Source organism: Chiloscyllium punctatum, chromosome 32 (assembly GCF_047496795.1).
Source record: "Chiloscyllium punctatum isolate Juve2018m chromosome 32, sChiPun1.3, whole genome shotgun sequence".
Lineage (NCBI taxonomy): Eukaryota > Metazoa > Chordata > Chondrichthyes > Orectolobiformes > Hemiscylliidae > Chiloscyllium > Chiloscyllium punctatum.
This window is the reverse complement of record NC_092770.1, coordinates 31,199,271-31,222,156: the sequence shown is the minus strand read 5'-3', so window position 1 is coordinate 31,222,156 and position 22,886 is coordinate 31,199,271. Positions and strand designations below refer to the sequence as shown.

The window sequence follows — 22,886 nt, the reverse complement described above, 5'->3', positions numbered from 1 at the left end:
GGTAACAAAACATCTGGAAATGAACCTTCCAGCTCAGCGAGCAAACCTACATCCAAAACCTCAACCTGAGCTACAAATCTTCTCAAAACTCGCAAAGCGATTACTTAATTGTGTTTGACTGCATTTTATGCTTTTTAATGCCACTTGAAAGAACATTTTTTGAATGCACTGTTAACCTACATTCACTTCTGAGGTCAACAACACTGATGGTAGCAGAACTGCCTTAAAGTAGCTGTTTGCATCAAGACCAGTACGGTTCATATAGAGAGACATTAGCAATGTGTAGCCCACATTATTACTAAAATGCAATTTACTAGATTGAGAATTGGCAAGAAAGAAAAGGCTTGATAGTAGCAAAGTGAATATTTGAAAATACAGAATATGTGACAGCTAAAAGGTTTGGTCTTTTTATTGAACACCCAAGTTGCATTTATATCAAAAGTAAATTTATATTTTGCTTTATAATTTTAAGAAATAATTGGTTTCACGTATGTTTGTATTACATTCATGTTTCCTGCCAGTCAATGTGATTTTAATTTTTTACATTTGCAGTTTTTGTGTTGGGTATGATTTTCTGGGTCACTTATTAAATAAATAGAGGCATGCACTTTGCCATGGGAGCATGAATGGTAGCCAGTCTTAAGCACACGCCCTAGGGTTCAGATGCTTCTTTATGTTGAACTGTTGAATTTTTTTAGTGTACATATAATATGAGAGTTTTTGTGTTCTTTTATTTCTGCAGTGATTTATCCCTGCTAAAAATGAGTTTGCGACTTTGAGGAGCGGTTGGTGTATGTTTGTGCAGGAGTATGACAGGTTGGCCATGGTCTTCAATTCATTGCTGAAGTTGGTTCAGAGGCAGACATACACCTGTCTATCCCATCAATATGGCCTTTACCTCTGCTTTGGTGGGTTAGTGCTCATGATTGTGTCAGGCTTTCAGTTTGGAGAGGTAAGGAACTTGCAAAATTATGCATAATTACAAATGTAATAAGTTACTATGGGCAAATTTAGCTAAATGAGCCTCCCACGTGTAACCATATTTTTCTTCCTAAGGTATTTTCTTCAGAATTGGTTAGAACAAATTTGAGAGATCATGCGCATGCCACTTTTCAACCCATGCTTTGTTTTGATAGATCAAATAAGATTTGTATTATAATTAACAAAGTATATAGTAGGAGTAAGTGAGGAATACAGATGCTGGAGATTAGCGTAGAGAGTGGGATGCTGGAAAAACATAGCAAGTCAGCAGCATCCGAGGAGCAGGAAAATCGACGTTTTGGGCAAAAGCCCTTCATCTGGAATGAGGCAAGAAGCCTCAGGGGTGGAGAGATAAATGGGAGGGGGTGGGGCTGGTGGGGAAGGTAGCTGAGGATGCAAAGGTGGATGCATATGGAGGTAAAGGTGATAGGTCGGAGGGGAGGGTGTAGCAGATAGATGGGACAGGTCATAAGGGCGGTGCTGAGCTGGAAGGTTGGAACTGGGATAAGGTGGAGGGAGGGGAAATGAGGAAACTGGTGAAATCTACGTTGATGCTATGGGATTGGAGGGTCCCCAAGTGGAAGATGAGGCATTCTTCCTCTAGGTGTCAGGTGCTTGGGGAGTGGTGATGGAGGAGGCCCAGGACCTGCATGTCCTTTGGTGGAGTGGGAGGGGGGGGGGAGTTGAAGTGTTCGGCCACAGGGTGGTGGGGTTGGTTGATGCTGGTGTCCCGGAGATGTTCTCTGAAGTGCTCTGCAAGCGTCCTGTCTCCCCAATGTAGAGGAGACCGCATTGGGAGCAATGGAGGCAGAAAATGACATGTGGAAGTGCAAGTAAAACTCTGATGGATGTGGAGTGCTCCTTTGGGGCCTTGGACAGAGATGAGGGGGGAGGTGTGGGCGCAGGTTTTGTAATTCCTGCAGTGGCAGGGGAAGGTTCAGGGAAGGGAGGGTGGGTTGTTGGGGGGGCGTGGACCTGATGATGTCGTCGTGGAGGGACCAGTCTTTATGGAAAGCAGATAGAGGTGGGAAGGGAAATGTATCTCTGATGGTGGGGTATGTTTGTAGGTGGTGGAAATGGCGGAGGAGTACATAGGAGTGTCACTTGATAATTCTAACCTAAGTAACCATTACAGTTGTTTGTAGTGTTCCACTTTCTCTTGACGATTTTTTGCACTGCACCAGAATAAGCTAATATTGTAGCTTCAGTAATTTATTTTACAAGTGTAATGAAATTTGTGATAACAGTATAGCATAGAAATGTACGTTTGAATTTTTAAATTTTTTTTATTTCTCCAGGCCTTATACCTAATAGTAACCTTTTAGCTTGCCAAACTAAATAGAATGCTAAATAAATTAATTTATTAATTTTTGTGGATTTCTTTTGAAATTCTACTTGATTGAAGTTGGAGTTCTCCTGATAATTAAGTAGACTGTAAATTAGAAACACAATCTTTTTGTGCCTATTTTATAACTCAATTTTAAAATAATCTTGGTCAGCTATGAAATAAAAACAGCAAAGTGCTGAAAACTCTCAGCATGACCTGCAGCAGCTGGTGAGAGCGGAACTGAGTTAACATTCCAGGTGGGTAACCTCTCATCTGAACTGGGCACCATTCCTTGGGATGATTAAGTTAATTGTGGAAAAATAGTATGGTAGATTTACTGGAATACTACCTAGACTCTAAGGTTAAATTATGAGGTGTAATTTAACATACTCAGATTGCGTAACCCTGAAAATCAGAAGATTAAGAGTGTTTCGATCATACTTTAGAAGATGGATTGAAAGAAACTGTTGATGTGTTTTAAGGAGTCTAGGATAATAAGATATGGACAAAAACCTAGAGCTAGACTTTTCAGAAGTAAAATTAGACACATGTTTTTTTCTGCAAAAGGTAGAAATGTAGAACTCTCTTCCTCAGGCATTGGGTCAATTATTATTTTGGTTGAATTTTGTTATCTAAAGTAAGCAAATGATTTGAGACAAAGACAGATCTGTGGAATTAGGTGACATGGCTACCATGATCTTATTGAATGGTACAGCAGGCTTGAGGGCTCATTGGTCTTTTCCTTTTCCTATGTACAGATACAAAAATGGTCAAATAATTGTTCTTTGTGAATTTTTACTTTGCTCTTCATGTTATGACTACTGATTGCCTTGCTAGTTTCAAATTTTTACATTAGAAATTTGGGGCACTGGAATAATCTATGGTTTTAATAATTGTTAATGGTTTAGCTCCTGCTTTCGTATTGTCCTGATATGGAAGCTTTACAGTTACACCTTCCACAGTGGAGTAAATTTCTCACAAGCTTCTTCAGACTGTTTCAATCTAAAATTCCTCCTGGGCCTTAATATTACACCTGGCTACTACTGAGTATGGAATATAATCCCGTTTAATTGACATTTACAGCTCAAGATATTTAATTTCCCATGCATCTCGTGAAATTAAACTTTGGTCCATTAGGACAATTTTCTTAAGATTGCATTGAACTGTATAGGAAAATGTTTTGTATGGAAATGGAAAATGTTCTAAATTTATTTTTCAATTTGATTATTTTTTCAAGGTTGTCTTGGAATGGAGCAGAGACCAATATCATGTCATGTTTGATTCTTATCGTGACAATATGGCTGGAAAATCATTCCAAAATAGGTAAAATACAGGGAGTCTCAGACACGTGGTTGCTTGTTTTGAATCTTGCAGATTGCAAATGAAAGAATTGAACACATTAAAATATGTTCAATCTTTCTTTCTATCTGTTTTGTTGATTGGTTATTAAAGGGGCACATCAGTTGTTCCTTTGCAACTGAAAGTAATGTACGTTCAGATATATTTAAGCCAAAATGCTGATTTTTAATCAGGAATGCTCCAAGAAATGGTGAACATACCCTTGTGTTAAAGTTAGAACTTAAAAAGAAAGATGTGTATTTGTATAGCTGCGTTCATGACCTTAATGTCTTAAAGTACTTTATGACCAAATAGTACTTTTAAAGAGTAATTGTTGTGACCTAAGGAAGAGGTGACAGCCGCTTAGCACACTCCCACAAAGTATAGTATGACACTGATGAGATAATTTCTTGATTGAGGGATGAATATTGACCAGGAACCCTTGCTGTTCAAAATAATGCCATAGGATCTTTTAAATCCACTGAAAGAAGACTTGTCCTTAATTTAACACAGAGGATTTCATCTGCAACATCGCAAACTCTCTCAGTTCTACACCAAAGTTCCTGCCTCAAGTTTGTACTTCAGAGTTTAGAGTATGACATGAATCCACAACCTTTCGTCTCGGACAAAATTATTTCCAATGAATGTTAGCTGGCACATGTTGCAATGAAAGATGGGTTAACATTGCATCAGTATATGTACAGTATACATTGGCAGGCTTGGAGTCCATATGGGTGCCAAATAAAGAAAATAAAGTTTACTCTAGTATACAGTATAAAATGTAAATATAGAGTTTGAGGGAGTGGTTAAACCATTTGGTAAGAAAAAAGGTTTTTGCTCAGAAGTTTGAAAGGATCAGTTGTTATCTTCACCTTAGATGTGCTAATCATTGAAAGAATGCTTCAAGCAAAGTATTCAAGTGTATTAAAATTTAATTGAGTTTGTGTGCACAGCTACTTTCCAGATGTTTTGGGGAGAGTAAAGCTCACAGGTTGTACACTACCTTAACTGAAATATGCTTAAAATTATTGTGACATTGTAGCACTTTTCAGACACTTGAAATAACAGAAAAGCACTGAAATATTGGCCAATTGTTTAAAACTTGATGAAATTAATTGCTCTGCTATGTAAGTAATAGTAATGTACTTTACAGAAAGGTTTTGTTCTCCAGCATATCGAAAATTATCATTCCGCAAGTATATGTAACTATTGGAATAAGTGTAACTATTTTATACTTTTTATGTATTAGGTTGTGTCTGCCAATGCCAATTGATGTGGTCTATACATGGGTGAATGGTACAGATCCAGGTTTGCTGAAGGAACTACACGAAGTAAGAGAACAGATGAAGAATGACCAGCAAGCACTGAAGTGTGTTTTTCCTTTAAGCATCTAATGTTTGTTTTGGGCAGCAGTTTACAATTTCTGGTTTTCCATCCTCTTATTATCCAGGTTTCTGTCCAGATCTGAAATAAGTTACACTAATCATTGCTATGTTACTGGACTAGTATTACAGGAGGTGTAGATTCCGATCCTATACTTGAGACTTTGAATTTAATATAAAAGAAATAAATGAACTACTGGCTAAAGTTGTTTCGAATCTGGATGGATTATTCTAAGGTAACTGGGTCACTAAAAATATCAGAGAAACAAACCTAATACCCTTACCTTTTCTGTAACTCCACACCAACCTGGTTGACTCTAAGATGCCCCAAGTGGCCTAGCCAGCAACATTTCTCACAGGCATCTTCATCTGAGAATTAATTAAAGAACTGTATATAGGTATAAAAGTTAGTACTGTATATTTAACACCTAAGTATGCTAAAGTGCGAATATGGTGAACACATCAGTGAAATTATATTACACATCTACAGTTGCTGGTCTGGAAGTGAATTATTTTCTGATAATTCTCATTATTCACATTTTCTAATAATTATCATATGATACATTGTTAGGTAAATTATAAATAATATGGTTGTTGGAAGTCAATCATCTCAGCTATCCAACTTCCTCAGGGTAGTGTGCTATCCTTCAAGATCCTTTCCTGCACACTCGCAGCCATGCGCCAGCACCTAACTTCTGGTGGACTGATGGATATTGAAAGGATGGTTCCTCTTGTGGAAGAACCTAGAAGTAGGAGTCATTGTTTAAAAATATGGGGTCCCCATTTAAAACACTGATGAGGAATCTTTTTTCAAAGGCTGAATCTTTAGAATTTCTTTCCCCAAAGGGTAGTGGATGGAGAATCTTAAAATAATTAGGCAGTGATACATTCTTGTTTACAAAGATGATGAATGATTATTGGAGGTATTTATGGATGTAGAGTTGAGGGCAAAATTAAATCAGCCATGATCTTGCTGAGTGGCCTACTTAAGGGGCCTATTGTTCCTAGTCCATATTGGGCTTAACTTGACGTGATAAATGCAAGTAACACTCACACCACGCAAGTACCAAGCAATGACCATTTACAACAAGACAAAATCCAGTCATTGCCCCTTGGCTTTCATTAGACCATAAGAGATAGGAGCAGAACTAGGCCATTTGCCCAGTTGATTCTGCTGTATCGTTGATCATGGCTATTTTTCTCAACTCTTCACTCTGAGGCTCTGCCCTCGGTTGTAGTTTCTCCTACGATTGTAAGCACTTTGTCCATGTCCAATCTGTCCAGGCTTCTCAGTATTCTTTAAAGATTCAGTCAGATCTCCTGTCACCCTTCTAAACTCCATGGAGTACAGAACTAGAGTCTGCATCCTCTCTCTGCAATATGACCAATCCTTCATTCCTGAGATTATTTTGGACCCCCTCCAATACCAGCACAGCCTTCCTTAAATACCAAAACTGCTCACAATATTCTTACCAGAGCCTGATATTGCCTAAGCAGGACATCTCTGCTGTTGTATTCTAGCCCTCTCGAAATGAATGCTAATATTACATTTCTCTTTCTAATTGTCAATTGAACCTGAATGTTAACCTTAAGAGAATCCTGAACTAGGGTGCCTAAATCTCTTTGTGCTTCAGTTTTCCAAAGCCTTTCCCTATTTAGAAAATAGTCTGTACATCTATTCTTCCTACCAAAGTGCATAATCTCTCATTTTCCCACATGGTATTCCTTCGTCCACTTCTTTACCCATTCTCCTAGCCTCTCCAAGTCCTTCTGCAGCCAAACCCACTTCCACAACACTATTTGACCCTCCATGTATCTTACATCTCTTTGTTTCATCTGCAAACTCAGCAACAGTGCACACAGTTCTTTTGTCCAGATCGTTAATGTATAACGTGAATAGTTGCAGTCCTGACATGATCCCTGTAGAATTCCACTAGTCACTGTCTGCCATCCTGAAAAAGACTGCTTTATCTCCACTCTCTGCATTCTCCCAATCAGCCAATCCTTTGTCCATGTCAGCACCTGCCTCTAGCACAGTGGGCTCTGAGCTTATTTAGTAGCCCCCTGCATAGCACCTTGTCAAAGGCCTTCTGGAAATCCAAATTGATCGTGTCCACTTGTTCTCATTTGTCTAACTTGTTCATTGCCTCCTCAAAGAGTTCAACCTGTCAGCCATGACGTCCTGTTGATGAAGCCGTACTAACTTAAATCCCAAATTTACTATATACTTCCAAGTACTCTGCAATCTCCCCTTAATAATGGATTCTAAAACCTTGCTAATGACTGAGGTCTGACTAATCTGTCTATAATTTCCCGTCTTTTGCCTCCCTCCCTTCTTAAAGGTTTCCCAATCCTCTGGCCTCCCACTAATCTTCACCACATTATCTGCTTTTATGCTGTTCCTGACTTTTATTGTCAGATCTGGTTGCCTCATCCTCCCCTTAGTATGTTTCATTTTCCTGGGATGAATTTCTGTTGTACCATCTGAATTATTACCATTGCTGCTATAGTGTTTCCTCTACAAGGGTCCCCTTCCAATCAACTCTGCCAGCTCCTGCCTTGTGTCTTTGTAGTTACCTTTCCTCAATTGTAATATTGTTATATCTGATTCCAGCTTCTCCCCCTTAAAGTGCAAGGTGAATTCTATCATATTATGCAGCCAAAGGGTTCCTCTACCTTAAAATTTCTAATCAAGTCTGCCTCATTATACATCACCAAATCCAGAATTGCCTGTTCCCTAGTGGGCTCCACCACAAGCTGCTCCAAAAAAAATCTCATAAGCATTCCACAAATCCCTTGAGATGTGTTCTCAATCTGAATTTCCTGGTCAATCTGCATATTGAAATCGCCCATGATTATTTTAATAGTGCCTTTCTTAGATGCCCTTTTTAAGTTCTGATTTATTTTCTTCCCTACATCCTGACTACTGCTCGAAGGCCTATACATAACTCACATCAAGAATCTTTTTCCTTTGTAGTTCCCTAACGCTACCACACAGGCTCAATACCTATGATGATGATCACTTTGTTATTGATTAAATTTTTGAGTCTTTCCATACTGTCTGTCCTATTACTTGCAGTTCCATTGCTGATTGGTCCACTGTTAAAAGCATGAAGGGTTACTATTGACTAGTCATGTAAATACTATGAGAGCAGGCCAGAGGTTGGGAAACCTGCAGTGGTAACTTGCTACCTGACTCCTTAAAGCCTGTCTACCATCTACAAGCACAAGTCAGGAGTATAAGGGCATACTCTCCACTTACCTGAATTAAAGCAGTTTTAACAGCACATGAGAAGCTGGACACCATCTGTACAAAGCATCCACTTGTTGGCATTCTATTGAAACCATCAATATTGATTCCAACCACCACTGATAGTGGCAATAGTACGTACAATCTACAAGATGCACTGCAACTAACCAAGGCTCCTCTGAAAACACTTTCCATACCACCAACCTTTTCACATGTAGAAGGACAAGTACAGCAAATATGTGGATCAGCGCCACTTGCAAGTTCCCTGCAAAGCCCACTTCTTGTATTGTCTTTGAAATATATTGCCAGTTCTTCATCGTTGCTGGGTAAAAATCCTAGAACTTCCTCCATGGACTTTCAGCACTTGGACTTCAGTGGTTCAAGAAGGCAGCACACCACTGCCACCTAGGGGCATTTAGGGATGGATAATAAATGCTGTGCTAGCTAATGGCCCCCACATCCTATGATTTTGTTTTTTTAAAAATAGCATAAATTGTAAATCTAAATATAATTTATGAATTTTTGAAATAGAAGCTTAAGGTCCTGTTTGTGTGTGTATTTGGTCCTGGTCTCATTTACCATAATTAGTTTGAAGAAATAGATTTTAATTTTTTTTTCTATTAACAAATTTCCATCTTCCTTATTTTTAGAGACAGTCTTGGAAATGCCACAGAAGCCACTAAGCAAAGGTAAGTTATTTGATCTTAAATTTCACAACACCTTTAATTCTTTAATAACTTTAATAATGTTGGTATTTTAGCATGATGTAATTTCAGCAAACTGTGGATACATTGGACGGCAATCTTGTTGATTAAATGATGATTGCCATTTACTAGTTTTGATAGATTCTGATCTTTGAGAGTAATAATTGATCTGGTTTTATCTATTGTAATCTGATTTTTAAGAAAATCAACCCTTGACTTTTGACCAAAATATCCAAACTCTTTCGACTTGGCACGCGCTCATTCACTCATTCCCCAAAATCTAACTTGCCTGGTGGAAAAACTATTAATTCACAGAATCATAGACTAGCATATAATTGAAGATGGTTATTAAGCTTCTTGTGTTTGCACAGTTCAACACAAATTGCCAAGGCTACAACCTCACTGGTGTGTGCTATGTCCCTGTCCTCTAATATGATGATATGACATCAAGAAGGAACAGATACCTCAACCCAGTTCAAATCTAATGCCTTGAAACTGCAAAGGAGACAAATTATTGTGCAGAAGCTAGAGTATTCAAGGCATCTTAGAAACATATTAGAGTTTGGAGGAAGTGCTGGACATTGTCTGAAGATAAGTGTGCAAACAGAAGAAAGCCTATTATATGGACAAATTTGGAAGATGAACTTGCAAAGTACATCAGTGAAAATCATCAGGATGGATTTTGTTTCTGATGTAGCTGTCTGTACCTACATCCTGGAAGAAGTAAAAATGTCAAATGATAGAATTCCTACCGTGTGGAAAGAGGCCATTCAGCTAATTGAGTCTGCGCAAACTCTCTGTCAAGCATCCGCATCCCACCAAACCTAGCCCCCAGCCCCATCCCTGTTACCTCGCATCTGCGATGGCTAATACTCTTAGCCTGTGCATCCTTGGACACTACAGGGCAAGTTAGAATGGTGAATCCAATGAACCTGCATGCCTTTGGATTGTGGGAGGAAACCAATGCACCAGAATGAAACCCAAGATGCTGGGAGAATGTCTGAGTGGAGTTTGCACCGTCACTCACAGCTGGAATTGAACCTGGCTCTCTGGTGCTGTGAGTCAGCAATACTAACCATTATGCTGCCCCAGCAAAAATTTTTTTTTGTTTCAATGTCAGCCATGGATGGTGTACTATCTATACAAAGAGAAACAAGTTTGGACTGTGACAGCAGACTATGCTTTCACTGCATGTCCAACAGAATTTGATAGTTTTGCCGCATTTCAGTGGCTGATAATCAAATTTGACTAAATGACTTTTATATGTCTGTGTTTTTGAAATTAAAAAATTGGTTTAGTTATGCATACAGAAGACAATATCTGTCTCCATGGTAATTACTGCTGTTTTTAATAAATAGAACTTTAATGATTAAATGCTTCAGCGAGTAGTCAGTCTCTGATTTGGCAATTCTGAAATCACTACATGTGAACGGTTATGTAACAAGAGGTGGGATTTTATTCCCTCAAATATATTACTGGTATGTACCGTTAGCTGCTACCATTACATTGGCAGTATTACTGAATATTTCTATATTGCTACACTGCTTTTTGGCTCAAAATTTAATCTTGGAAACCTGACTTTTACACAAATGTGGAGAAAGTGAGGACTGCAGATGCTGGAGATCAGAGTTGAAAAGTGTGGCGCTGGTCAGGCAGCATCTGAGGAGCAGGAGAATTGATATTTTGGGCATAATGCACGAAACATTGACTCTCTTGCCTCCTTGAATGCTGCCTAACCTGCTGTGCTTTTCCAGTGCTACACTTTTTGACTTTTACATGAATATGTATGGCAGGCTTTTGAAGATTAAGATCATGACTTTTATTCTGTGGGACATTTGAAATAACAATAGATCAGAACCCTGAAGTAGCTAGAGACATTATTTACTTTTAAGTCCAAAATGTATTGCTTTTAAAAGAACTGCTGAGAAGAATTGCGGATTGAAGTTCAGTAATTAACAAAGCCCTGCATGAAACTGTGAGGGAAACCTCAAACAGAGAAAAACTCAACAAGAAGCAATACAAGGTGTATCTCACCTCTCGGCAGAAAGCCACCTGTTGTGCACATTTGTTTTTGCCTTCCGGCATGTACAAGGGCAGGTTGAAAAGTCAGTTTCAACTCTTCTGGAGTGGACTAGAGGGATTAAAGACTCTTGTTCGTATGAGGGTTTGAGTGTTAGTGTGATATGATAGTCACATAATTATCCCGTAGTTACCCCTATGTTGCAGGTAAATAATGTCTCTAAGTTTGAGTGCTGCAAACTCGTTAAAAAGTGAACAGGACGACAAAGAGCTTTCTCACCATGAATCCTAGAATTCGAGCACCGGATTACCGAATCTCAGTCTGCAAAAATAAGAATCATGATACTGGGCTGTTCCCTTACCAACATCAGCTCTATCAGTAATGTCAACTACATTGTCCCCAGTGTTCAACTATCTGCATTTTGCGAGACTGATCTAAATATCTTTTTGTAAACTATCTTTTTGGTCTCATCCCTTATTTCTATTCTGTATATGTATGTTGTATTATTATTTTTTGAGAGTCATAGAATTGTAAAGCACAGAAACAGACTCTTTGGTCCAATTTGTTCATGCCAACCACATATACTAACCTAATCTAGTCCCACTTGGCCCATATCCCCATAAAACCTTCCAATATTTATACCCATCCAGATGCCTTATAACTGCTGTAATTGTACCTACCTCCACCCTTCTTCTGGCAGCTCATACATGCACCACTCTGTGTGAAAAAGTTGCCCCTTAGGTCCTTTCTTTATCTTTCCCCTCTCACCTAAACCTATGCTCTCCTAGTTTTGGACTCTTTCTCTCTCCTCCCCCCTCCCCCCCCCCCCCCCCTGCCCACCCACCCAAAAAAAAGACCTTGTCTATGTATTCTATCCATGCCTGGATGTAATTAATGTGTGTAATTAATAAACTCGCTCTTTTTGTTAATTCAAGAAAACCTGGTGAATTTGGCTTCTTTTAAAATAAAGTTATTTAGGTCTGAGAGAAAGGCATCCACAAAATACAAACCCTTTTAAAAATAACATTATTGAAGCCAATCCCCAGGATGGGGGGAGAGTAAGGAGTTTAACAGTTTGGGGTATTTCATCTGGAGTCATTTGAATTGGGGAGACCCACCCAGGATCTGGTTGTAATAGATGTGTCCAAACATTTCCCTCATAATCTATCAGATTACAAAGTGGGGAGCCTTTTGGTTGCAGAAAATAATTTTTATAATTTTTATTCCTGTGAACCTTTCGTTGCAGTAATACCTATATTGAGCACGCTTTGAAAAAAATTTTCTTTTAAAAAATGCATTTCTTGGTATTTTCATAAAGGATATTTGAGTTATTTTACATTTCAAATATTTTTAAACTGTCATTGAATGAATATTTTAATATGCAGTTCAGCAGCATGTCTTCAGTGAAGGGCTGTGAAAGCGTATTGCGTTAAGAATGTGATTTATGCTTTTCATCTTCTGCACTGACAGATCCCCAAAGAAAGTTGATTTTGGAGAAGGTGGTTTTACTTTACCTTAGCTGAAAGCTAGGTGAAGGTGTCTTCTCCATTTTAGATGAAACTCAAGTCAAGAATTAATTGAATTATCAACTGTTTATGCCTTTGAGTTGGGAGATCTCGTGTTTGTGCAGCACTGGAGATATTTGTTCAATCTGAGAGTTGAAGGAGGATGGCCTTCTGTCTTTGGCTACTGGGTATGTTTCATAATTTAATTAAGGTCATCTTCGCTTGGAGGCAGAGTGAGTTGTTTCATCTATGAGTAGAGCTGCCTCACAGTGCTAGGCATCTAGGTTTGATTCCAGCTTCAGGCGACTGTTTGGAGTATGCATGCTCTCCCTGAGTCTGTGTGAGTTCCCTCTGGGTGCTCCGGTTTCCTCCCACAGTCCAAAGATGTGCAGGTTAGGTGGATTAGCCATAAGAAATGCGGGGTTACAGGAAGAGGGTAGGGGTTAGCAAAAACAGAAATTGCTAGAAAAGCTCAGCAGGTCTGAGAGCATCCGCGAGAGAAATCACAGTTGACATTTCTGGTCAAGTGACCCTTCCTCAGAATTGATGGTAACTAGGAAAATGTTGTTTTACATGCAGCGGAAGAGGGTATGGAGTAAACAATGGTGGGGAGGGGTGGTGGTGGTGGTGGTGATAGATCTGGGTTGGTGTGTGCTCAAATGTCCTGCTTCCACAATGTAGGGAATCTTTGCACCATTGGTTTTGATGGTGCTTACAGTGAGTGCCCTACAACAGTGTTAATGGCTGTTCCGTGTTGGCCAAGTTGTCTGCTGAGCAATGTATCCTTAAGAGAAAAGTTGTTTAGGAGTGTAAACATTTTCCTGTGTTTGAACGAGTTAGTTTATCTGGGCAGGGTGTTGAAGTACTGTTCTCTGTTGCAGACCAGGATTGTTGCTGTCATTTGAAAGGCTGCAGGGTGTTGTGGTGGAGTTGGAATTATGTTTGAAGTACATTGTCATAATGACTTAACCAAAGTAGGAATGTTGCTCGGATAAAATTTGAATAAAATTTGCCTACTTCAAAACTAATTTAATAAATATAAATATTTTTGCTAGAACTGAAGAGACTAGAGTAATGAGCATGACATAACATGTCTGTCTTACTGATTTGTATTTTTGTATGTCACCAATACACTATTAACAAAGGTTTTGTTGATTTCAGTGAGAAGCAACCAGAATGCTTGTTATCACAATGCGTGAAGGGGCCAATGATTGTTTTGGATCCGAGTTTACCAGCAAATATTACCATCAAGGAACTGCCTTTGCTCTACCCTTTCTTTCAGGCTGTAAAACATGTATTGCAAATACCAAAACTGAAAAATCCATCGTCCAATATTACTATAATTATGTTTGATAATCTAAAAGAAGGTAAGTGCAAATAATTTTGAGCTGAATGTAAAACTAAGTAGGAAGTTGTTTTAAATTGATGAAAACCTGAAATTCTAAATTCATTGGTAAAAGATTTGAAGTCAAATGCATAGGGGATGTACATGTGTGGTTAAGAAATTTAGGGTCGTACAGGAGGAATTGCTTTACACTGGATTTTGAAACTGACACGTGCTCAGTGACTGAAGCGGAACATTTGGACTTTTGTGGGAGATTGTAAACTAAAGCATCATTTGCTTATTGTAAAACAAAGGCCCATAGAAATAATCAAAGATGAGCGAATGCTCCTGGAGTCCTGGCCAGTATTCTTTCCTTAAGCAACAGAACGAAAGCTAGCTGAATAAATAATTAAATTTAACTTAGTGGAATCTTGCATTGTATGATTGACTATGTGACAGCAGTAATCAAGTTTCCAGTTTGAACTGTATTCAGTAGTTGTTTTCAAACTAGCATTTTTTAGTCAGTGAAACTTGATGAACCTCCTAATAAACAGGCAAGTGCTATAGCCAGCTCTACCATACTGTAAAATATCTCTACAGTAGCATAATAGATATTCATTTTGTTCGCGGTTTTTGAGAAGATTTCTAGCTCAGGTTGAGGTTCTGATTGTAGGTTTGCTCACTGAGCTGGAAGGTTCATTTTCAGACATTTCGTCATCATACTAGGTAACATCTTCAGTGAGCCTCAGGATGAAGCACTGGTGGTATGGCCCACTTTTTATTTATGTTTAGGTTTCTTTGGGTTGGTGATGTCATTTCCTGTGGTGATGTCAGTACCTATTCTTTTTCTCAGGGGGTGGTAAATGGGATCCAAGTCAATGCATTTGTTGATAGAGTTCCAGTTGGAATGCCATGCTTCTAGGGATTCACATGCATGTCTTTGTTTAGCTTGACCTCTGATGGATGTGTTGTCTCAGTCGAAGTGGTGTCCTTCCTCATCTGTATGTAAAGATACTAGTGAGAGTGGATCATGTCTTTTTGTGGCTAGTTAATGTTCATGTATGCTGGTGGCTAGTTTTGTGCCTGTTTGTCCAACTTGTGTTTGTTACAGTTCTTGCAAGGCATGTTGTAAATGATATTAGTTTTGCTTGTTGTCTGTATAAGGTCTTTCAAGTTCATTAGCTGCTGTTTTAGTGTGTTGGTGGGTTTGTGGGCTACCATGATGCCAAGAGGTCTGAGTAGTGTGGCAGTCATTTCGGCGGACTGTGGTATAGGTACCCAATGAACATGATCCACCGATTTCTCTGCAACATACCCAAACAAGCAGTCAAAACACATCCAGAAGTCCTAGCCACCCTCCCCTACATCAAAGACATCTTGAAAATGACTGCCAAACTACTCAGACCTCTTGGCATCATCCCACTTCGACTGGGACGACATCCGAGGACAAGCCAAACAGAGACATGTGTGAGAATTCCTAGAAGCCTGGCATTCCAACTGGAACTCTATCAACAAACACATTTGACTTGGATCCTATTTATCACCCCTGAGAAAAAGAGCAGGAAATGACATCACCAACCCAAGGAAACCTAAACACATAAATTAAAAGCAGGGTCATACCACCAGTGCTTCATCCTGAGGTTCACTGATGATGTTACCTAGTATGGTGATGACACGTCAAAAAAGGAATCTTTCAGCTCAGCGAGCAAACATACATCCAGAATTAATTTTGTTCAGAATTAACATAGATAAAGGGGTCATGGAGATTTAAAATGTATCAGTGAATCTAAGGTAACATTGAAATATTTTGTTTTAGTGGATGACGCACTTTCAGCAATACAAAAGCAAAATGATAAACTTCTGGGCTGGAGAGGCTATCTGGTAAGTTTTTGATTTATTTTAAATTTGTCATTGACTAACAAACATATATTCATACACTAAATGCCAGGAATGCATTAATGCTGAAGTAAAGATTGAGTTAACGGTTGACTAATTATCTAAGAATTGTTAAACTGCATTGAATCCTTAATATATTTGCCTGAATAAAAACCTGTCAGTCTCCATTTTGCAACTTGTAATTAACCTAATATCCACAGTCTCTTGGTAAGGAAATACCAGTTTTACACAACCCGTTGTGTGAAAAATGTTTCCTGATTTCACTCATATATAGTCTAGCTCTAATGCTAAACTTGTATCTGATTACTTCCTCTGGTGAGGAATCAGTTCCTTTGGATCTACACTTTACCTTTTTAGAGACTTTAATTGGATAGTCCCTTAACTTTGAATTCAAGATCCAATAATCCTTGTTTGTGAAATCTATCCTCATAATTTAGCACATATTCTATTCATTCACTGGATGAGGATGTCGCTGGCTAGGCCAGCATTTATTACCCATCCCTAATTGCCCAGAAAGCCGTTTAGTGTCAAGCAGATTGCTATAGGTTGGAAACACATACAAGCTAAGTAAGGATGACATTTTCCTTCCGAAAGAGATTTAGTGAACCAGTTATTTTTTTTTCCTGACAATTGACAATGGATTCATGTTCATCATCGGACTCAATTTCAGATTTTTGAATTCAAATTCCTCCATCTGCTGTGGTGGGCTTTGAACATGGTTCTCCAGAAAATTACTCGGTGTCTGGATTAACAGTCTGGTGATAGTACCACTAGTTGAAGAGTGTGGTGCTGGAAAAGCACAGCCTGTCATGCAGCATCCAGGAAGAAGGTCAGTCAATGTTTTGGGCATAAGTCCTTCAACAGGAATCCTGATCAAGGGCTTATACCTGAAACATCAACTGTCCTGCTCCTCAGATGCTACCTGACTAGCTGTGCTTTTCTAGCACTACACTTTGACCTCCAGCATCTGCAGTCCTCACTTTCTCTTAGTTCATAATACCACTAGCTGTCACCTCCCCATTCTGGTGCCTTTTACCTGTGTCTATCCAGGAATAATATTCATAATTTAACAAATTATTCAAAGATAGAATCGGGACAAGGCTGTTTTAGAGTTGGACACTCACTCTTTATGTTCTAGTTCCCTTGAGATAAACACAACCTCAGCTATTTTTTCATCTTTTTTTCATCTGTCACCATCTTTTAGTGACTATAGATGTGGAAGCATATGTTCTACAGTTTTTAACCTCTTCTAATATGTCTACCTTGAATCCAAAGTGTGAGACCTTCAGTTTCTCCACATGATCTCTTATCTATCACAGTTTTGGCGACACAATTATTCTATGTGCCTTTGTAGCGTCCTGCTCTGGTCCACACAATTTGCTGCCTCCTTAGTAAGTGTCATAGAAAAGCTTGGATGCATGACTCTTTCTTCCTCCATTCAAGTGATTGCATAAATTGAAATCTGCAGCAGTAAGTGCATAAAGGTATTCCTAACAAAAGCATCTGCAAAATTAGACAGTCATAGAGAACCATGCACAGTGAAATATGCAGGGGGTTCTCTCAATGGACATTTATAATTTGTGAACAATCCCTGATTACAGCTTGAGACACTAGACTACACTATGTTGAAACCTGGTATAGCTGGAACATCTTATTAAGCCAAGACTATTGAGTTTTCCTCTTGCAGGTCACTGCCTTCATCAGCCAAATACTCATGAGTCATTGCATACCAGTCAGTGCAAGGTGGCAATGGGTTTCGTGGAAAAATAGCATCTATTGATAGAAAGTTCTTTATTCAATATCCATAGCAGCGAAGGAGCTGCCTTGCCTCTGGTACACGTACAGTAGCTAATTGAGAAGGCTCACCTTCTCTTTCTCTGGTTAACTCTATGTGGGCACACCTGGTTTGTTATATTGCCACCTAAAGTGAAGAGACAATACTATTGTGAATACTTTTATGAAAGCTGCCAAAACACACTTAGAATCCCTACTGTTTGGAAGCAGGCCATTTGGCCCATTAAGTGCACACTGACCCTCCGTAAAGCATCCCACCCCTTTACCTTATCCCTGTAACCCTGCATTTCCCACTGCACACTGTGGGTAATTTAGCATGGCTAATCCTTTGGACTGTGGGAGGAAACCGGAGCACCTGGAGGAAACCCACACAGACATAGGGAGAATGTGCAAACTCCACACAGACAGTTGTCCAAGGCTGGAATTGAACCCAGGTCCCTGGCATTGTGAGGCAGCAGTGCTGACCACGGAGCCACCATGCTGCTACATGAGCCACCGTGCTACCCCTTGTTTAATTTATTGTAGTCACATATACCTAAGCACAATGAAAGTATCGAGTCTATTTGTATTTTATGTTCTCTCAATTTGTTCATATTGGAAAACATTTTCCTCAGACAGTTGCAGATGATAACAATCTCCAGTGTGTTCTGTTGGTGTTCTGTTTCCATCACTGAGTATGCTGTGCTGTTTGTAATATCAGGTATCATTATTCTGTAGTGTCTTCAAAAAAAAATTGAGTTTGTATTTGGAAACTCATTAAAACCCAAAATCAGTTCCATATTATTCTTGTCATAGGGATCTTAATTGTATCCATCAATATGGAGGTCTTTGGAATGGTTAAAAACCTTTGTGATTGTTGTCTAAAAGTCTTGATCCTTAGAAGGAAGTTGTTGTTACCTGATTTATTTGTATTTGATGTGAAAAGTTGATAACTGATTCTCCTCCACCGAGATCATATTAAAGTTTACAGCATTGTGAAGCATTGAACTGGACTCCAGTAAGTTTGAGTCGAAAAGTGTGGTGCTAGAAAAGTACAGCCAGTCAGGTAGCATCCGAGGAGCACGAGAATTGCTGTTTTGAGCATAAGCCCTTCATTAGGAACCCTGCTCCTCGGATGCTGCCTGACCGACTGTGCTTTTCCAGCACCACATGTTTTGATACTGATCTCCATCATCTGCAGTCTTCACTTTCTCCAATAAGTTTTAGCTAGATTACCAAGGAAGGTCCTTGAAAAATGCAACTCTAAATGATATGTTATATAGAAACTATTAAATGCATTCCTTAAAATAGGAGTGATTGAATGATATGACAAATAGTTGGGAGTGGTAGTTAATCACCAAAAGAATTATGACTATAGTTTTGTTATTGAGTTCAGTTGTCTTTTAGAGAATGATGGCGAAAGTGGGTACTGCAGATGCTATAGATTGGAGTCAACATTAGAGTGGTGCTGAAAAAGCACAGCAGGTCAGGCAGCATCCAAGGAGCAGGAAAAGCGATGTTTCAGGCAAAGCCTTTCATCAGGAATGAGGTTGGGAGCCTTAGGGGTGGAGAAATAAATGGGAGGGGGGTGGTCCTGGGGGGAATGTAGCTGAGAGTGCAATAGGTGGATGGAGGTGGAGGTGGAGGTGAAGGTGATAGGTCGGAGAAGAGGGTGGAGTGGATAGGTGGGAAGGAAGATCACAGGTGGGACAGGTCTTGAGGACGGTGCTGAGCTGGAAGGTTTGAACTGTGGTAAGGTGGGGGGAGGGGAAATGAGGAAGCTGAAGTCCACATTGATGCCCTGATGTTGAAGGGTTCTGAGGCAGAAGACGAAGTGTTCTTCCTCCAGGTGTCTGGTGGTTAGGGAGTGGCGATGGAGGAGGCTCAGGACCTGCATGTCCTCGGGAGAGTGGGAGGGGGAGTTGAAATGTTCGGCCATGGGGCGGTGGGGTTGATTGATGCGGGTGTCCTAGAGATGTTTTCAGAAGTGCTCTGAAAGTAGGTGTCTCCTCTCCCCAATGTAGAGGAGACCGCATCGGGATATATCTCTAGTGGTGGGGTCCATTTGTAGGTGGCGGAAATGTTGGCGGATGGTGCGATGTATACAGAGGTTGGTGAGGTGGAAGATGAGGACCGTAGGGGTGGGGTAGGGGGTTCTGTCTTTGTTGCAGTTGGACTGGTGGGGTTCGAGGGCAGAGGTGTGGGACGTGGATGAGATGCGTTGGAGGGCATCTTCAATCGCGTGGGAAGGGAAATTGCGGTCTTTAAAGAAGGAGGCCATCTGGTGTGTTCTGTGGTGGAACTGGACCTCCTGGGAGCAGATTCGGCTGAGGCAGAGGAACTGGGAATAGGGGATAGCATTTTTGCAGGAGGCAGAGTCGAAGGAAGTGTAATCCAAGTAGCTGTGGGAGTTGGTGAGTTTGTAGGAAATGTCCATGTTGAGTCGGTCACCATTGATGGAGGTGGAGAGGTCCAGGAAGGGGAGAAAGGTGTCAGAGATAGTCCAGGTGAATTTAAGGTCAGGGTGAAATGTGTTGGTGAAGTTGATGAACAGTTCAACCTCCTCGTGGAAGCACAAGCTGTCACCAGTGAGCAAACCTACATACACGGTATAGGGGATTTTCCTCTGCTCTGCGTGGTTCCTCTGTGCTGCAGTTTGTGGTGACTCATTAAAATAGTGTTCAAATGCGGCTTCGTTTGTGGATGTTGGGACGATGGCTTCTGTAATTCAGTATTTGGTCTGTATGTGTTGTTTTTCTGTTTTGCTGGTTTGAAATTCCCCATTGGCTGTTCGCTCTACTGTGACATCTAGGAAGAGCAGACAAAATCACTTTACGGTGTATTCAAAAAGAATGGGTACCCAATGAACACAGTCCGCTGATTTCTCAGCAACAAACCCAAACAAGCAGACAAAACACGTCCAGAAACTCTAGCCACTCTCCCTTACATCAAAGACACATTGGAAATGACTGCCAGAGTACTTAGACCTCTTGGCATTATGATTAGATTAGATTAGATTAGATTACTTACAGTGTGGAAACCCACAAACCCACCAATTGACTAAAACAGCAGCTAATGAACTTGAAAGACCCTATACAGTCAACAAGCAAAAATAATGTCATGCCATTTACCTTGCAAGAACTGTAACAAACACTGCATTGGACAAGCAGGTAGAAAGCTAGCTACCAGGATACATGAATATCAACTAGCCACAAAAAGACATGACCTTCTCTCCCCAGTATCCTTACATACAGCTGAGAAAGGACACTACTTTGACTGGGACAATACATTCTTTCTAGGACAAGCCAAACAGAGAGATGCGCGAAATTCCGAGAAACATAGCATTCCAACTGAGAATCTAACAACACATTGACTTGGATCCCATTTACCACCCCCGAGAAAAAGAACCAGAAAATGACATCACTACAGGAAATGACGTCACCAATGCAAGGAAACCTAAACAAATAAATAAAAAGCGGACCATACCACCAGTACTTCATCCGGAGGCTCACTGAAGATGTTACCTAGTATGTTGACAAAATATCTGAAATTAAACCTTCCAGCTCAGCGAGCAAGCCTGCATCCATATTTATATATATCACTGCTGGAAATCTTACTCCTTTTCCAAAATTGTGTCCCTTTTTAAATAAACTTGAATAAAGGTTGTTTTTAAAAGTGAGAGTAACATAAGCTTAAACAATTTCTAACTGCATTTGTCTATCGATGGCCTACTAACATAGGACAATTGAATTTAGAAGCAGGGCCATTGGTCATTTGTCATTGCAAGATGGTGCACCATTTAGTGAGCACATGTCTGATCTGTATAAAGCCAGCATGTGTCTTTAAAATGGCATGATAAGGGAGAGATGACTTTGGACAATCATGAAAGTTCTTCTTCAAATATTGGCAAAGGGAATCTGATTACAGGAAGTTCAGTATATTTTATCTCTAAAGGAGAGATTATGCTTTGAATCAAGCAGGTAAACCAATAAAGATATTGAGAAACACTGGAGGAACTCAATTACTGATGTTGGCCAATGATATAATTTATCTTTGGGAGAAGTTTAATGAAGGAACAATAATAATTGGAGCTATGCATGCAGGTTACCAACCAGTCCTATTATACAGAGTTGGGTTAATAAGTTATTTAGTAAATAGAGAAGTTGTAGTTGAAATAGTGAAGCAGATTCTGAAAGGAGGAATTGATTTTATCATGAGAAAAGAGACCCGAGAGGCAGTGTTTTCACGCAGAGGGTGGAACATGAATGGAACAAACTGCCAGAGGAAGTGGTGAAGGCTGGTACAGTTACAACATTTAAAAGGCATGTAGGTGGGTACATGAATAGGAAGGGTTTAGAGGGCCAAAAGCTGACAAATAGGAATAGATTAGTTTAGGATATCTGATTGGTGTGGACGCGTTGGACCAAATGGCCTGATTCTGTGCTGTATAACTATGCCTGTATAAATGACTCGTCTGTTTCAAAGTATTGGCTTCAATAAGAAACCAGAACTACCATTGGAGGCAGAAGAAACAGATGTTGACTGAAAGTGTCCTGGATTGTTTACTAACTTTTTTTTGACAAGATGAGGAAGAGGAGGAGACTATGACACAGGAGGTAACCTGAAAATTCCATTATTGGATAAGTTTTCAATAATTTAAATTTAAAAAGTGAAAGTAAATTGAATGAAGCTGATGTGTTTAACCCACCATCTTTAATAGGAATTCAGCTAATTGAAAATGTTAAATCAAACAGCCCACTCAGAAATTGAATAACAAACATTGTTGGTCTGTTTGTACTTGAAAGACAACTATTAATGAGGACTTGGAGGCCACCTCAAAAACCAGTTAATGGGGAATAGGCAATGGTCCATTGCTTGGTAATTCCTTCTGAGTTCAGTAATGGAATTTTATGACTATCTCATGAGATTTCAATGGCAGGTCACTTGGATATTAGATAAATACAAGCGAAAATATGAAAGCCATCTTATTGGCCAGGATGACGCAAAGATGTGGTGAAATTTTGCCAGACTTGCCTTACATGTCAGCCAGTGGCAAACACCATCAATTAAATCTCTGCCTTTAATTCCAACACAGCTTTTGAGAAATTGTTTAACAGTCTAAATAGATTGTGTAGAACCCTTAATTAGTTCCAGGGATGGCGATCAGTATCTTCTCTGAATGCCAGAGGAAGTGGTAGAGGTGGGTTCAACTAGAACATTTCAACAGACATTTTGACAGGTACATGGATAGAAAAAGTTTAGAAGAGCATGGACAAACATAGGCAAATGAGACCAGTTCAGTTTAGGAAACATGGACAAGTTGGGCCGAATGGTTTCCATGCTGTATAACTCTATGGCTGTAAAATGGATATTTTAATAAGATTTT

At 39.6% G+C, this 22,886-nt stretch overlaps 1 protein-coding gene across 5 annotated transcripts in view; it reads left to right on the top strand.

The window, feature by feature from the left end:
- The window catches only part of gnptab (N-acetylglucosamine-1-phosphate transferase subunits alpha and beta), a 92,897-nt gene that overhangs the window by 6,821 nt on the left and 63,190 nt on the right, over nt 1-22,886 (top strand). For 4 of the 5 annotated variants that reach the window (XM_072552005.1, XM_072552007.1, XM_072552006.1 and 1 more), the window contains 6 exons: nt 743-952; nt 3,546-3,631; nt 4,896-5,015; nt 8,929-8,967; nt 13,669-13,874; nt 15,648-15,712. In XM_072552005.1, the coding sequence (XP_072408106.1) occupies nt 794-952; nt 3,546-3,631; nt 4,896-5,015; nt 8,929-8,967; nt 13,669-13,874; nt 15,648-15,712 (675 nt within the window). In that variant the 5' untranslated portion in view covers nt 743-793. Of the gene's footprint in view, nt 1-742; nt 953-3,545; nt 3,632-4,895; nt 5,016-8,928; nt 8,968-13,668; nt 13,875-15,647; nt 15,713-22,886 lie in introns of those variants that run through there. The other variant, XM_072552009.1, reaches the window with a different exon arrangement.